General features: G+C 41.2%; 2 protein-coding genes across 3 annotated transcripts; both read right to left on the reverse strand.

The window, feature by feature from the left end:
• Positions 1-683: 683 nt before the first annotated feature.
• Positions 684-5,493, reverse strand: LOC125298597 (sialoadhesin-like). 2 transcript variants are annotated; one of them, XM_048249386.1, is made up of 8 exons: positions 5,401-5,477; positions 4,626-5,272; positions 4,037-4,288; positions 3,572-3,841; positions 3,125-3,206; positions 1,924-1,981; positions 1,030-1,265; positions 684-894 (listed from the first exon to the last, which is right to left on the reverse strand). In XM_048249386.1, exons 2-8 carry the CDS (start codon positions 4,909-4,911, stop codon positions 831-833), a joined length of 1,248 nt encoding a protein of 415 aa, XP_048105343.1. In that variant the 5' UTR covers positions 4,912-5,272; positions 5,401-5,477; the 3' UTR covers positions 684-830. The 2 variants fall into 2 exon arrangements, with proteins under 2 accessions (XP_048105343.1, XP_048105342.1); XM_048249385.1 differs by having other exon boundaries at positions 4,626-5,493.
• A 698-nt stretch (positions 5,494-6,191) lies between these two features.
• Positions 6,192-17,566, reverse strand: LOC125298596 (B-cell receptor CD22-like). The gene is made up of 11 exons (XM_048249384.1): positions 17,548-17,566; positions 17,330-17,381; positions 16,796-17,122; positions 14,359-14,703; positions 14,030-14,284; positions 13,615-13,884; positions 13,058-13,139; positions 12,867-12,921; positions 11,419-11,644; positions 7,216-7,271; positions 6,192-6,710 (listed from the first exon to the last, which is right to left on the reverse strand). Exons 2-10 carry the CDS (start codon positions 17,370-17,372, stop codon positions 7,249-7,251), a joined length of 1,626 nt encoding a protein of 541 aa, XP_048105341.1. The 5' UTR covers positions 17,373-17,381; positions 17,548-17,566; the 3' UTR covers positions 6,192-6,710; positions 7,216-7,248.
• Positions 17,567-18,144: the final 578 nt, after the last annotated feature.

The following is an 18,144-nucleotide window of genomic DNA, read 5'->3' on the forward strand; positions in this document are numbered from 1 at the left end:
TCCTACATTTGGCTCCGCCTCCTGGCAACACACAAGCCATGAGATGTCCCAAATTTCACAAACTAGTTTGTAATCATCCCGTGTATCAAAAATGTGCCACATGCTGGTACTACCTTGAATTAACTGGTGTAATCCTATTAAGGCCTGTCTGACCTATGCAAATTATGGCCATCTACACCTAGGGTTAGCATTTCTAACTTGCATAGCTCATAGACTTACTAAATTTGGCATGTGACATCTATGTATGACATAAAAAACATGAGCTAAGTAAAATCACAACTCACACATTCACAGACTCTGTAGTGCCCCCTAGAAATCTACATTTTCCAATGTTTGGCTCCGCCTCCTGACAACATAGAAGCTGCTGGAGGTTTCAAATTTCACAAACAAGATTGTTCATTCCCTGTATCCAAATATGTGCCACATGTTGACATTTCAGGAAATAATGGGTGTGACACTTACCTAGGCCTGTGTGGCCAATATGGGTGTGTACATTGTAGTAGGCTACATGCTGATCATTGTCACTGTAGTGGTTCCGGGCACAATCTTTTCCCTTCCTTTTGGTTGTCATTAGTCTTTACTCAATACAGTAACGTGAGTAAATGTAATTTGTTACTTTCCACCTCTGCATACCAGCGAGCACCAGCTTTTGGCTTGGACACATAAAGACACATAAAGACTGGTGGCACATAAGTGAATATTTATTATACGCATGCCAGGATGAAATAAGAACACAGGAATATACATTCCATTCTTGTTAATAACAAAGGTTTCAGCAAATATATCCTTGAAAAATAACATTCATCTTTGTTCTTGATGGGAAGTGATGCTCAATGTATTCGTGTCCTGGGGGGTTTGGTCACTGTATTGTAGATCACAGGATCCACTTCAGCTCTATTGACAATAATAAAATCACGTCATCCAAAATGCATGTCATGTCACCCCATCCACACAGCAACAAAATTATGTCCCATCACATCATGTCATGCCTGTGGATTCAGTTGGAATGGTTAAGGCAAAACTACTCACGGAGGAGTGTCCTTTGGTCTGGAGAAATTCAGTAAAGCGTACTGAACATCCTCCTGTGCTGTTTGGGTTTGGGGGTGCTCAACACTAGCGTAGGGTGCCATCTTAGCTTCCTTCGAGCTTTTGAACTGAACGCTGGCGTACTGAACGTCATTGTGCGCTTCCGTTTTTCGTCTCCATGCGAGATCAGAGGCCACTGCTACTGCAGCTACGTCGTCATATACCGGACTTGGGTCTGTCTGCGGAAAGAAAAAAGGAAGTTGCTCAACCTGCGCCAAAAACAGAAACTGTGGCTGAAGTGAAAACAGTCATCCTCTCCAACTGTGCCTCGGATTGCAATCAGCGTGACTAAAACGCTTGGCTGCACTGCACTGCAGTGTGTTACAATTGCAATAATCTGATTAAAACATCAACGCACACCTCGTTGAGGTTTTCAGCGACTGAAGACTTAAACCAAACAGAAAAAATGTGTCACATTTTCATACTTTAATACACGTTTCGCCTTACCCATTCCAAAAGCAGAAGTGAAAATAAAATCTTTCCAATTTTAATCTTCAAAAAAAAAAAAAAACATTATCCTGGCTAAACTAAATTTGGTTCGACTTACTCTTCATATATGATGAGATCTAGGAAACCCCATCACATGGTGAAATAAAAAAAAAAATCCCTGATTTCTGCTCCGTTTCAACCCTCTGGTGAAATTTCATCAACGTATGATTCATTCAACATCCTGATACTGTCCCCTTGCAACAGCCTGGATACCATCCTCGCAAAATCCTGGTGTATCAGAATCATAAGTTGGTGAAATTTCGCCATGTGATGGTTTTTCCCTGATCCCATCACATATCACCAGTGTCATCTAGGCACAGGCATTGGCTACACAGTCACCATCCTCACCTGTTGTACAGAAATTGTTGTGTTTCCTTTCGAGGCAGGATTCCTAGACTTTTGTTTTCTGTTAAGGGAGGAGAAAAGTTTAGGGCCAGTTCTACACTGTTCACTTCAACAAATCAACAAAAAGTAACAAAACAAAAAAATAACCATGATAATAAGTATAAGTATTAGGGCTGTCAAATTAACTGATTAATTTCAATTAATTAATTTGAGAAAAAATAACTGATTAAAAAAAATAACGCAGATTAATCGATTCTGTATGACGAGCCGTTGTAGTCAGTTACCATTAGACTGTAAAATGAGAGAGAAGAAAATGTGCTGCCTAGATCATTGATTGGAACATTTACTTTTCAAAAATGGCTTGATGGTGTTGATAAAAATAAAGTGTTGATTAAAATAAAGTCCTCTGCAATGTATGTGATAAAAAAAACTTCTTCCCGAAGCACTTTTGAATTTATTTCCTCAGCATATTAGGTCATATCATAGATTATTATGGCCATTATTAAAATAATAATAAAAGAGTTTTTGAACTTTAATGTCACTAAAATACTTTCACAGCAAAAATCATATATGCGATTAATTTAGATTAATTTAATTTTTTAATCGATTGACAGGCCTAATAAGTATATATACTCTTTTGATCCCGTGAGGGAAATTTGGTCGCTGCATTTATCCCAATCCGTGAATTAGAAACACACTGCGAACACACAGTGAGGTGAAGCACACACTAATCCCGGTGCAGTGAGGTGCCTGCAACAACAGCGGCACTCGGGGAGCAGTGAGGGGTTAGGTGACTTGCTCAAGGGCATCTCAGCCGTGGCCTACCAGTCGGGGTTCGAAATGGCAACCCTCCAGTTACAAGTCCGAAGCGCTAACCAGTAGGCCACGGCTGCCCGTAATAATCATGATAAAAAATGATTTATCGCCCCCAGCCGTGGCACAACTGGCAGGGGCACCGTCACGCCGGCTACCTGGGTTTGATTCCCGCCCCGTGGTCCAGATCCCACCCCGACTCTCTCTCCCACTCACTTCCTGTCATTCTCCACTGTCCTATCAAATTAAAGGCATAAAAAGCCCAAAAAATATACTTAAAAAAATGATCATATTAGTATCTTTTGTTTTTACCATAGTTTATATTATGACCATACTAACTAAGGTCCTGGTGCATGTAAAGTCAAGGAGCTTAAACTTTTGTATCTCTCACCTCAGCCACAGAAGGCCTGGGATCAGTAGGAGTGGTACTACTATAAGAATCCCGATAGCTGCACCCTTAGCAGAGCCTTGCCCTATAGGACAGCAGAATATTTAGACACACCAGCTAACTAATCACAAAACACTAGTAGTAATTCAGCTTCACAACTTTACACCCATCTCACAATATTATGGATTGTAATGTAACAAATTTGCACTGACACATGATCATTAGTGGTGTTCCACTCTACCATACTAAAGTATTCACTGAAGAGACAGAACTTTGGTTATGACTACATGAGAGCCTGTGCTCAACTGTCAATCATGGATGACAACATGATCATGTGGCAGGCCTCAAGCAAAATCTGAATTATCTCTGTAATAAGAATAGGCCTAGTCATCAATACTTTATGAATAATAGTATGCCGGTGAAGAGGACAATTTAAACAGGTGATCTCACCTGCTATTGGCACTGACACAGCAGCCGAGTGCTGTTCACCAACACTATTCTGTGCAACACAGTAGTAGAGTCCACTGGTCTCATAGCTGATGTTAGCGACAACGTAACTCTGGCCTGCTCCTATCAATTTGAGTTCATCACCAACCTTCCTGTGCCAAGTGTAGTTGTGCACAGGTGGATTAGCATCACTGGTGCAGGTCAGAGACAGCGATTCGCCCACTGCTCTGTCACCATGGGGAGCAGCAAGCACAGCAGTGTTCCTCGGTGCATCTGCCAACAAAAACATCAACAATGATACACGTCTTTTTTTTTATCACTATCATTATTATTATTGCTTTATTTTATTCATTTGTTAGATTGCATTATTTATTTATTTATTATCTATCCACTTATTTAAATAATAAATATATTTGTTAATCTACATTTAACTGATCGTTAATATCCAGTAGCTACTCTCTCACATACATCTGACATCTAAAGCAGCCTCAGGTGATCGATGTTGTTCATGTCCTCTAACAGCACAGGAGTAGCTGCCTGCATCCTCACTGCTGACTGGGTTTAGGTGGAGGGTGCTGTTCATGGCTCTGTGTCTGGTTGGCCGTGTGTTCTTGTACCAGATGAAGGGGGTGACGGCCTTTAGTTTGCAGCTGGTGTCACAGGTCAGTGTCACATTGCCTCCCTCAGTTAATGTACCAGCAGCCATTGACACCTGTAGATCTAGAGAGTAAAATTACAACAAAATAGCAAGTTACTCTTAGTGTTGATGGAGGGCCGACATTCTCATCAGAGAACCAGTGGGCGAGAGGGGACGTAGAGTTGGATCATGGAATTAAAAAGCAAGGTGCGGATCCAGTAAGTGTCCTATAGGCCAGAGTGAGGAACGTGAAGTCAATGGTGAGTAACTAACAGAGGATTACATGTGTCTATTTTGGCTGATTAGACCAAAAGTGCCACTGTAATATTGACAATATTATAAAATATTTGCCCTGGGCAAAAAAGTTATCTTCTCAATCTCGTCATTAATGAATTGAAATTATTTTATTAATTGACATACCTGTGACAGAGATAGTTACTAGTCCACCAGAGAAGGCCCCTCCTGTTGTGTTTGTCACGTATCTGAATCGATATTGTCCTGAATCAGTTGCTCCCACGTCTCTGATTCTCAGAGTGCAGTTATGCTCCTCAGTACTGAGATGTTCCACTCTGCCCTCATAGTCTTCCTCCAGACGCAGGTCTATAAGCACCTTACGCCTCTTATCCTCTCTGTACCAGAGTGTTGTGGTGACTGTCTGGTCTGTGGGGAATCCGTATGTGCAGGGAATGTCCACCGTTGAGCCCATCAAGACACAGAAGCTGGTGGACGAGTAGGACACTCCCCAACAGTCCTTACGTGGAGCATCTAGATTGGAGGATAGGATATATTAAAGTGTGTGGCTGAATGACTCTTGTACTCTCGAACACAGATACACATTACAATTTAATCAGCCCTCTGACCTGAGTTATCTAATACATTTGATGTCAACAATCAGCATAAATTAAAGATGTTATGTGTAGAATATTTGATGGTACATTAAACATTTGTTTCACACTCACAATTACACAAAGCTCACTCACTCACTCACAGATCACTAGAGGGAACTTTACATAAATACAATGTTCATGATCTTCCCTGCAGGCATCATACAGGCTATTGTTTCATTACTGAAATAAACAGAATCAATTCATTCATAGCACAAGAATATAATGTATATAATAAGCTATAAGAATCATATGTTTACATTCAACAGGAAGTTATTTAGCATGCCAAAAACGTAAAAAGAGAAACTTACCCGCAACATGGACATTGACTCTACTAGAGTCCCTCAGGCTTGATGTGGATGGTTTTGTTGTGATTTTATATTCATAAAAACCTGAGTCGTGTAGTGTCAGGTTGGCTATCCTCAGCACACAAGTGTGTGAATTGTACACAAAACGATTTACATTTGGGACATTCAATTGTATTGGTATTTTCGAATCATTTTTATACCAAAACCCTGCTATGAAACTGTCACCAGTAGGAATATCATACGAGCACTTAAGAACCACTGTGGACCCTTTGAGTGAACAAACCTCCTTAGCATGGTAGTTTATAACTATAGCCTGAAGACCTGAAACATAATGTTAGACAGATAGACACACACACACACAATATGTAATTAGATCATGTGAAGAGGCATTCGTATATATACTGTATATACATTTGGAGTTTGGTTCCAAAACCCTATATCTCCATTTTTCAAAACATTTGTGTTATTTACATGTTTATTATTTACATGTCTATTACATGGGAAATTATTTATCAAAATTCATTGAAATGGATATATATATATATATTGGAACCAAATATATATATATATATATATATATATATATATATATATATATATTATACAGAGAGAGAGATATGTGAATAAAGATTTAAGGAATTTGTGTGAAAATGTGAGAGTATCTGCAAGTGATCAGAGCAGAACTTGTCATTTGACTTCAGCTTAAAGGGACACCAGGCAAGCCTGATGCTTTTTCTCTACAAAACTCCCCCTCGCTTGGTCTGAAGCTCTTTTCCTTTTCTTTGCATCTTCCATCAAGGGTTTTCGCTGCTTCTTCGCCGGCTCTGCCATTATACACACGTTTGCAACAATCGCTAGCGTTTCGTTAGCCTTCCTCTGTGCTGTGGATGCAGGATGGAAACTGAAACTGCTTCGGTCGCCGGGTACGATACAGTGAACTTGCAAGCGGGATATTCTTCCTACAGGCAGTAGGGGCGGGCGAGCGAGTCTTAATTCGCCCTGTAATGAGTCATTTAACCATATACCGACTTACGAAGATGAGTAATTAACACGAAAACGTTGCCTGGTGTCCCTTTAACAGAAGATAAACACATAGTGTTCTATCAAACAGCACCCATCAATGATTTAGCCATAATTATAGGCCTATCAAAAGGCATGAAGTGTTTAATTATGTAGCACTATTTCAGTGCAGCACAAAGCAAAAGCTCAACATAAGCTATCGACATCTCAACATAAAAAACTTACCAGTAGTGAATAAAAGAAAATATGTAAGAGTGGTTCCTTTCATGGTGTTTCAGGATGGATATCTTAGCCTGGAATAACAAGCTCTGGTTTATAACTTTACAAAAAAAAAGTGAAAAACATGGATGAGAAAGAAACAAATGATGGACAAAATGTGGTTTATTTATTTTAATAACAATACTGCCGACTACAAAGTGTGTGATGCACATTCCTGATGGCAATGATTTAATGTTATACAAAACAGTCTCAGTCAATTTGGTGTCACACCACCAGAGGTTTGATATGTGGAGTTCATTACTTCTTTTTGTAAGTTATTGTAGTTATTTATATTATTTTCCTACAAAATAGGAAAGTGTAAAAAAAAATTACCACACAAAGACCACAAACAGATGAACTGAGAGCATGGCAGTTAGAGAAACAAATTCACTTATGTAAATCTGATGAATAAGTTGACACTCAAAGTATTATGTTGCATCTGTAGATGCAAGATATCCATTTGGAGCTAAATCATAGTCAATGCCGACAATCAAATACACATATTTGTATTTAAAGTACTTTTAAATCATCCATTCTTACCCTCAGATGAGGCGTCCGGGCAACAGAACAGCTTCAGGGGAACTGAGAGTGGTGGTCTAGAACAACAAGGAGGCCTACTCTCACTTCCTCTTTCCCTCTCTCATCATGTGGCTGAAGGAGGGAGCTCTATTCTGGACTAACACATAAACTCCTACCATCCACACAACTTCCTCATTTCAACATACTCGTATCACACTATTGCTTATCTGTAATGCCGGACTTACAAGTCATTTGGGATAAAAGTGGCAACTAAATTTATATATGTAAATTTTCATCTTTTTTTTTTCCTTTTCACTTTAAAGACTGTGGGCCAGATGGCATAGGCGCCGGAAGCACAGTGGCCCGGGGGACAATGGCCCCCTCACTTTTGGCTCAAAATATCTTTTAATAAACAAAATCCACGAAAAAAAAAAAAAAAAAACCTCCGCGGAAAAAACGGTGCAGCGTCACTGTTGAAAAACCTTAAACTTTCTGCCCATGGGTCAAAACCGATGAGCAAAACACCAGCAGAGCGCCCAGGCAACACCCCCAGGGAGCAGACAGCGCTCCACTTTGAGACGTTCATTCTCAATCAATGCAACATGTGTGGAGGGATGGATTTGAAATGTAGCCAAATCCAATAACATTTATTCTGGTCTAGTATGATTAATTGTATTGTAAAGTTCCTGAGTTAAGCGTAATGTCCTCCTGTGCATCGGAGACTCCAACTCTACAGCTCCAGCTGTCACCTCGGGATGGCTTCAAATTGTGCTTTCAATGTATCTAGGCCTACTGTTTGTTTATTTTCCAGAGGCAGTGGTTGTCATTAGCCTATAGACCCTTTCAACAAGGTAAACAAAAACAATGCTTGAACGTTCTATTTGGGCCCCAATCTACTTCCTCTGCATTAAGATAACATATGGAATGTTAAAAAGGAAGTCTTGTGGGGCCAACTATGATGCTGATAATGGAACTCTCTTGAAAGGGTCTATTAACGTTTTTCATGTGACGTATTCTAGGTTCTATAGCTTTGTTTACATCCACCTGGTAGGCAAGGGACAAGGATACAAGGATACAAGGAAGTTTATTGTCACATGCATATAGTTACTGGAAGTAAGAAATGCAGTGAAATTATGTCTGGTGTCAGCCTATTTGTGCAAAGTGGGGGTAAAAGTGCAGTAGAAGAGGGGTTTAGTAGATTAAGTGGCAAGGGCTGCATAAGAAAGGTGAGGGAGGATAGGAATTGGGGGGGGGGGGCACCAACAAGGAGCACCCAAGAGCAACAGGGGCAAGGAAAAACTCCCTTTCCAAGGAAGAAACCTTGGGCAGATCCACGGCTCAAGGGGCTAACCCAACTGCCAGGGGTCTTGGTGTGTGTGTTGGGGGATGACAGGGGAGATGTGATAGTGTGCTGTGTATGTGGGGAGAGGGCAGTGTGCAATATGTGTGTTGGAAGCTTCCTCATGAGACAATGTGCTGTGTATTGGGGGCAACAGTGTGCTGTAAGTATGTTGGGGATGTGTGTTGGAGAAGCTTCCTGATGAAATAATGTGCTGTGTATGTAGGGGAGAGGGCCTGCAAGTATGGTGAAGGGACTTACTATTGCAAGCAGAGTACTGTATGTATGATGTATGTGAGTGATGAAGATGTGTGTGTGGGCGGGAGGGGAGTGTAGCAGTGACTGTGTGTGTGTGTGTGTGTGGTGTGCGTGTGGGTAGGTGGGGGCAGTGTGCTGTAAGTATGTAGAGGATGTGTGTTGGAGAAGATCCTGAAGACAATGTGCTGTGTATGTAGGGGGGCAGTGTGCAGCAAGTAGAGGAGGCTTACTGTAGCAAGCAGTGTGCTGTATGTATGTGAGGTGATGACAGTGATGTTAATGTGTGTGTTTTTTGTGGGGGTGTTGGGGATGGGGGTGGGGGGGCAGAAAGGCTAGGCAATCAAGGACATGGGTAGATGGAGGAAATCAAAAATAAATAAAAAGTTCTATGGAGATGTGCAAAAGTTGGAGAAAGTCAGATATGTGTGTGTGTGTGTGTGTGTGTGTGTTTTGACGTGTGATGAAATAAGAAAATAATAAAAGGTCTATAGCATAGGGTGAGGGATGTAAAAGTGCTAAAAGTCTTGTAGGTGTGTGTGTGTGTGGGGGGCATGAGTGCTGAGGAGTGAATGAGTGCAAAGTCAGTATAGTGTGAGTTCAGAGTTCGGATGGCCTGGGGATAAAAACTTCTCCTGAGTCTCAGTTCTGGCTTTGTGACTACATAGGTGTCTTCTTGATTTCAGCAGTAGGAATAATCCATTGTTAGGATGAGAAGAGTCCTTCAGAATCTTTTGGGCTCTTAGGAGTACTCTTCTGGAATAGATATCTTGTAGAGCAGGAAGTTGAGTTCTAATAGTGCGTTCAGCTGGCGACTACTCTCTGCAGAGTACTACAATCTCTAACTGTGGAGTTCCCATACCAGGTGATGATGCTACCAGTTAGAACACTCTCAACCGCTGAAGTGTAGAAGGCCTTCATGATGACTCTGAGGATTAACAAGCTACATTAGGCTACTTTGTTGATATGGACATTATAGATATCGTCCCCTTTTATTTATTATTTAATTAATTACAGTTGTGAAACATTAGGTAGCCTAGTCCAAACCAAGTTGCGCTGTAGGCCTACCAGGCATTTCTTACAAATAGCTAATCTGCCTTCAAAAGTTAATGAACACGGCACTTCCTACTGCTTTTAAAAATTGTGCAAGTTCGAATTGCTTTATGGAAGCGTTGCTGCCCAGCTCGCACACACTCCTTCATAAAAGTTGAATGGTGACATGCACACAACTTGCAAAACATTGAACTGCTTTGAGTGAAGTGCGCTTGCGAGTTGCGTTCCTTCTGTCATTAATAGCCTAGATGCTCTTCTTCACACTGAAAACAGTGGCAGTCCTAGCTTGTAACACCCTGTTATTTTTTTAATCAATTTCTGGTGTGATTGACATCAGACTAGTCATTAGTTAGTTGTGCACTGTTTCCCGCTCAGTAGTAAGGTAATATAGCCTTCTCCGATGAGTTGTAGTTATTCAATAACTAGACACGAATAACTAAAACTCATCGGAGAAGGCTATTACCTTATTCGGAGAAGGCTATTACCTTGCTCACACACTGTAGGAACTGTAATGTGATTACTGACGCGTTGCACCCAACATAGTGCGGTTATAGCCGATAGAGGGCCGCGAAGCGAATGCAGAAGTGCCGTTCACCCTGTTACGAGTTGATGAACCACGGAAACTATTTTGGAAACATTATTTTAAGGTACAAAAAACTCTTTGGTGTTGCTTTAAACAGAGTATGTAATTAATTCGATTATTTTTTTAATCGATTGACAGCCCTAATTTGTACTATCAAAAGCAACCTTAACTTTTGTTGGCCTTTCGAATGTCTTACTTTCACTTTCACGTCATTCACTTAATCTTTTCTACTTGCTAGATTTGAAAAATTTTCCATAGCCTATACGTGCTCAAGTAGTTTGAGTAAAACTACTGATCTTTATCTCCCTGCTTGGTAGATGCAATGCAAGAAGAAAGAACATATTTTCAAGTAAAGCAGTAGCCAATTACAATGAAGTGTTTCGACATTTAAAGGCAATTTTGTTAGGCTACAATGGTAGAAGCCCAGTGACACAGGACATGCATATACAAATGGAAAACACTGATGGGAAGTGATGCTTGTCATTTTCGTGTCCTGAGGGGCTTGTTAACTGTACTGTAGATCACAGGGTCCTCTTCAGTTCTATAGACAAACATAAACATCTCATCGAATCATCCTCAAACAGATAGTTTGTTTAGTGCACATCATTCTCAAAATAACTAAACACACATCGCACACAAAGCAACAGTGTACATGGCACATTACCTCACAGACAAAGCATCAGTGTACATGACACATTACCCCACAGACAAAGCAACAGAATGAATCATTGTTGCAGTACACTGCAAGGGTGCTACCAGAGAGGGTTAAAGCGGAGTAGTAATCAAGGATCCTTGGTGCTACCACTCTGAAGTTTGAGTCTAGCGGTGTTGGTTTTATGGGAACAGCTGCGTTTTGGTTGTGTGTGTTTGCGTTTAAAGAGTGGTACAGATGAGTAAAAGTGTATTACCCCCGTTTCTCTCCTAACAAGACACTACAGACATACCACATTATGTCTGTGCATTAAGTTGGTATGGTGAAGGCAAAACTACTCACTGGGAAGTGTCCTTTGTCTGGATAAATGTATTGAAGCGTACTCAATGTCCTCCTGTGCTGTTTGGGTGTGAAGACGCTGAACGTCAGCGTATGGGCCCACCTCTGCTTTGTCCGAGCCCTTGAACCTAACGCTGGCATACTGGACGTCATTGTCTGCTTCTGTGTTTCGTCTGCATGAGGGGTCGGAGGTCAATACGTCATCGTACACCGGGCTTGAGTCTGCCTGCTGGAGGAAAAGAGGAAGTTGTGCATCAAACAACTCAAAAAAGAAAAACTAATTGTACCCAGCTTAGGGTAACCACAGTATGTCTGATAAAAAAAAAAAAAAACCTGGACATATCGATGACCCGACGAACCGCTTTGCTCATAAGTGAAAATGTCCATTAGACATTAGACCAAATTGGCCTTTGTGCATGGCCCTGACAATTTTAATCATCTCAAGTATCTTGTGCTTGCTTTTGCTCCCTCTTTGCTAAAGAGAGGTAAGAGAGGGATGACATTAGATTTGCATTTACCATACCTTAGCCACATCTATAGCCACTTATATTTAGTGTGTCTCAATGAAACATTGGAATAACTTATTATGTTGAACGTGTCATTTTCTTTTTTACTGGCCTGTCAGTCTTGTGGACAAACTGTCATCTTTGTCCTCTGCCTCGCCATCCACATTAACGGTAACAAACAACGTTGAATATTTGACATTAGGTAGACTATTCAATCTTCACTGCTTCTGCCGCCTGTAGTAGCCTAGCTGCCAAGACAGACTCGCTAGATAGGCTACAGAGCCAATGATAATGTATTCTACACACAAGAGACACCGACCGCTCTGTGTACAACGCAGGCTATTTCAAGTGGCGAGAAAATAGTAAATTAAACATACATATTCACATAGCCTTTTGAAAACCAGGATATTCAGTGTCCCGAGAGAGTGGATAGTATACATTTTCCGGGACAGGCTATTAAAAAAAAAAACAATTCCTGTAAAACCGGGATGAGTGGAAACCCTAATTCTAGCTCCTGGAGTTTAGGCTGGCCTTACATTGTCTCACTAAGATTACACAAGTAGAACTGGTCTGATGAAACCATGATTCCTGGAATCACCCTTTCAGTCCTTCCTCTATCTATCTGTGTACCATCCAGCATATGCACTGCGCAGTTCTGTGTTTTGGGATGTACTCACCTCACATCTGAAAGAAAACTTTTCACAGTGCAACAATGCTGAAAATATGTCATCATACTAATGCCAGTACGGCAGTAGGTGTTTGAAAGGTTTTACACACATTTTAAGTAACTGTTAGTTTTAGATCAAAGTAATATAGTGCTGCGTTGAGATCATAAGAATTTGGACAATCCTGCCTGGATTGAATCTATCAAGTGTGTCAGTTTGGTCTCTGCTGTCATTGATTTTGAGTTTGTTTGTCTCTCTTTAGCACAGTAAGTATGCTCACCTGTTGCGAAATCGTTGTGCTTCCTGTTGTGGGGGGAGCGTTAGATTTCCGCCTGCTGTTGTGGAGAAGAAAGACTTAGGGCCAGTACTCATGAAACATCAACAAAATGAACATATAATGTTACCGTATTACTATATGTTTTACCACATTATTATATTATGAAAGTCATTTGAAGGACAAATATTTCTCACCTCAGACACAGAAGGCAGGGGAGCAGTAGGAGAGCCACTACAACAAGGATCCCAATGGCTACATACTTAGCAAAGCCTTGCCCTGTAAACAAAATATTTAAGCACACTTAATCACAATGTTTCACAATAGTGACCAATCATTGCCCTTAGTATATTTCTTGGTCTTTTTGCCTTTATTGTGATAGGACAGTGAAGCAACTGACAGGAAGCGAGTGGAAGAGAGATATGGGGTAGGATTGGGAAATGACCTGGGTCGGACTCGAATCTAGGTCCCTGTGGGCACTTGGACCCAAATGTGGTACGGGTGCTGAAACCACTGTACCACAGGATTTTTCACTTATCATTATTAGCACGTTTACTAACAAGTAGGCTTCCAAATGGTGAGAAAACAATGAGAGTGCAAAACTAACTGACACACTATAGTTGACAAACTTGTCTCTACCTGTCAACCATAAAACCTGTCAACCATAAAACCAGCCAAAAATAGGCCTAATCATCAATACTAAGTTTAATGGCATTATTCCAGTGAAGAACATAATCTCAAAAGGTGATGTTACCTGCTATTGGCACTGACACAGCAGCCGAGTGCTGTTCACCAACACTATTCTGTGCAACACAGTAGTAGAGTCCACTGGTCTCATAGCTGATGTTAGCGACAACGTAACTCTGGCCTCCTCCTAGGAGTGAGGTTTGATTTCCCGTCTTCCTGTACCAGGTGTAGGTGTGTACCGGTGGATTGGCATCACTCCGGCAGGTCAGATTCACCGAATCACCCGCCACTACTTCACCATGGTGATCCACAAATACAGCAGTGTTCCGTGGTGGATCTACCAACAGAAAGAATAACACTACCATTCAGACTTTTTTCCTTTACTTGTTTGGTCTCACTTATAATCAGTTTAACATTTGTTGACATTCTATCAGTTAAATTTAATTGACAAGTTAATATCCAGTAGCTGCTCTCTCACATACATCTGACATCTAAAGCAGCCTCAGGTGATTGATGTTGTTCATGTCCTCTAACAGCACAGGAGTAGCTGCCTGCATCCTCACTGCTGACTGGGTTTAGGTGGAGGGTGCTGTTGATGGCTCTGTGTCTGGTTGGCTGTGTGTTTTTGTACCAGATGAAGGGGGTGTCAGCCTTCAGGTAGCAGCTGGTTGTATCACAGGTCAGTGTCACATTGCTTCCCTCTGTTACTGTATCAGCTGTCATTGACACCTGCAGTTCTGGCAAAAATGGCAGGAGTTACTCTCTAAAACCTTTATTATATATTATAACTTAATTGATGTACTTACAGTACCTGTGACTGAGATTGTCACCACATCACCAGAGAAGGCCCCTCCTCTTGTGTTTGTCTTGTATCTGAATCGATATTTTCCTGAATCAGTTTCTCCCACGTCTCTGATTCTCAGAGTGCAGTTATGCTCCTCAGTACTGAGATGTTCCACTCTGCCCTCATAGTCTTCCTCCAGATGCAGGTCTATAGGATCCTGACCGTTCTCCACCTCTCTGTACCAGTGTGTTGTGGTGACTGTCTGGTCTCTGGGGAATCCGTATGTGCAGGGAATGTCCACCGTTGAGCCCCTCGAGGCACAGAAGCTGGTGGACGAGTAGGACACTCCCCAACAGTCCTTACGTGGAGCATCTAGATCAGAAAGCAGGATATATTAAAGTTTTCAACTAAACTTCTCACTCTCATACACACACACAATTACATTTGAATTAACCCGATTTATCTAGTAATGCCTGATAATGACAACGTGCTAAAATGAAGAATAAAATGCATCTGTTGGTCTTGACTAAGTTCTGAATATTGGGGTCATCCCTATGTTCCCAGGGTCCTATATTCTTTATATTCTACTGTCCTTATTGCTTGTGTTTTTTTATATTATATACTTTTAATTACTTTTTCTGCTGTTAGTGAATGCTGTGTGTGATGTCTGTATGCTACTGAGACCTTGACACACGAGATCCCCCTTGGGGATCAATAAAAGGACACAGTTATCTATCTATCTATCTCTCTATCTATCTATTGTGATGTGAAGACTGGAATACTTACCTGAAGAGGCTGGATTCTGGAGGGGCTACATTCCCCTGAGATGGGCTGCAGTCACAGACAGCTTTGGCTACCCTTTTGAACTTGGCTGGTGGTCTACGCCAATTTGGTTGGGATAAACTGTCCAGTGTCCCCCTGACAACACTATTAGCGCTTGAACTGTCCCTCCACACCTGATATCATGAGAGGCCGGATCAGCGGGGCCTGAAGGACAAGGTTATAAGGGTTTTTTAAAGTTCTTGGGAATTAACAAAAGGTATGCCAAGTTCAAAGGGTAACTAAGGATAAGGTTGATCTTTCAACAGTCAAAACTTAATGTCTCTTCAAGTCCCAGGGTTTGGGAGACTTCAGCCTTACTTTAGTCAGCGCCGAGCTCAATTCAAGTTGTACTTCTGGAAAGTGACGGTCTGTAGCTTCTCTACAGACAACCCTTGTCTCCCAAACCCCACTCTGAGCACTTTCTGCGCCTTAAAGTACTTCGCTCATCACTGGAATACTTGTTGGGATCAGTGTTGAGGGGTGGAGTTTCCAACTCCACCAGCAGATGGAGCCAAAGCTGTCCGTGACTGCAGCCATCTCAGGGGAATGTAGCGCCCCTCCAGGACGCAGCCTCTCGTGACCTCACACTATCTATCTATTAGTGATGGGCAAATGAAGCTTTGGTGAACCACTAAACCACAGCAGTGTGAAGCTAGCAACACTAATGAAAAAATCCAATATGGCTGCCACATGTAGATTTTTCAAAATAACAGTCCTTACCCAAACCAGTATATGTAACCAAAAATATTGGTTTGCTGAGGACTTTTATGTTGAAAAATGTATGTGTGGCAGCCATCTTTTTGCTTTTCAGCTAGTGTCGCTAGGTTCACACTGCTGTGGTTCAGTGGTTCACCAAAGCTTCATTTGCCCATCACTACTATCTATCTATCTATCTATCTATTTAATTGCATTTGAATTAACTGATGTATCTAATGCCTCTGGCTCTGATACTGACAATCATCGTAAATGAAAGGCAAAAAGCTCAGTAGCCCAGTAGTCCATCAGTTCAGACTCAAAAGCTCAAGTGATAAAATTAAGACTAAAATGAGTCTGTTAGTCTTGTCTAAGTTAGTGTAAGATGTTGATAAATATTCACTTATATTGGGGTCAACATTGTGTTCCCAGGGTTCTATTCCCAGAAATGACAACGCTTCATATGCTACCCAGTTCTAGGTTCCAATGTTCTATGTTCCCCAGTCTATGCACATCAGGCAATAAAAAGGTTCCTCAACCCTGTATTCACTTCACATGATATGGGTAATTGTGTGTGTGTTACCCAGCACCGTTGTATGGCTCTCAGTTTAATATGCCAATATTAAATGGTTGGAGTGATGGAAAAAAAGAAATGGGTGCACATCAGGGGAGTTTAGACATTTAAAAAATAATATTTATCTTTTATTCTCATACATGTTTCCAAGTTATATGTATAGGGCTAGTATTTAGCTTCCACCATTTTGGTTGAACCTTCTGGTTACTTCTGCAAAATAGAGGGGGTTTTGGGCTGCAATAATAGCTCACTAGCACATCATGCATCACCACAGCACCCATTTTATACTAGTGCAAAATATACTCTCACTTGATCCTGGTATAAAATATTTACTATTACAATTAAAGCTATGAACCAAGCAAAAAGTGTACTTACCTGAAACATAGAGAGTAACTCCATCTTTTCCTTGTAAGGTTGTGGTATGTCTGCTAATTCTGTAGTCATATACACCAGAGTCGCTAGGAATCAGATTGCTTATTCTCACTCTACACTCTGGAGAGAAGTAGCTATACTCAGTACGAGTTCCAGATGCTCGTACATACGTCACATGTTTCTGACTATCAGTTTTGTACCAATATCCTCTAGAAAAACTGTAGTTTGGTGGAAGTGTGTAACTGCAGGTAAGAAGCACTGAGGAGCCTGTGAGAGCACAGCTGTTCTGAGGAGAGTAGGTCACAGTGAGGGGTGTTTTGGCATGAAGACCTGAAACACAAACACTCTCATCATGGGTGCACTGCACACACTCATTCTCCAGAACTCACTGGCTCACTTACAGTACACACACACACACACACACACACATGCACACTCACAGACTTACAACAGTATTAAACTTATGCACACTCCCACAAACATAAGACGGTAAAGCAACCCAAGCAAGAGATCAGTGTTACAATATGATATACATACCCAGTGTGCATAACAGCAGAATGATGCATCTGATTCTGTGCATAATGAAAACCTGCCAGGATGTTCATGCATTTTAGAGTCTATTTTATGAATAATATGCAGTTTCTCAGTCACAGTTGAATAATATATTATTTCATCATAATCATCATCATCTCAACTCGGTAATACATTGTTTTCACTTGTTCATTCGTATTAAGAACATTTGTGTTGACACTTACCCCAGTTGATACTTCTAAATTGTCTGAGACTACACTGAAACATTAGAGGAAGTGAAAATGCAGCTCTGTAAGGAAACAGGGTATGATGAGGGTAATTTATCCTTCCTCATTTCACAGATACTCTCTCTCTCTCACACACACAAACATACATATTCACCTCTCACTCTCTTGTGTAACAGGACTTACAATTACACAGTATTTAAAATCCATATTGTTGTTCTGGTTCCAGTCTGAAGTCTCAATCACACAAGGGACAAGCTGGTGACCGAGCTGTCATTTCTCCATCCAGGACATCCACACCTTTCCCACTTAAGCAGAGCAATACACACACACACACACCTTTCCCACTTAAGCAGAGCAATACACACACACACACACGCCTTTCCCACTTCAGTAGAGCAATGCACTCTTCCAGCTGTAGCTTTCCAACAAGGTCTTAGATCTGTCCAATTCTCATCATCTCCTTCCCACTGCTGATACCAATGTGTCAGAACCAGAACCAACCGGCTCCATCACCAGCTCACCTCTCTCATTATAACACAAATCTAATGGATGCCTACGACTAGAACAATAAAGGGAAGTACACTGTTTGTGCTT

Source organism: Alosa alosa, chromosome 7 (genome assembly GCF_017589495.1).
Source record: "Alosa alosa isolate M-15738 ecotype Scorff River chromosome 7, AALO_Geno_1.1, whole genome shotgun sequence".
Lineage (NCBI taxonomy): Eukaryota > Metazoa > Chordata > Actinopteri > Clupeiformes > Clupeidae > Alosa > Alosa alosa.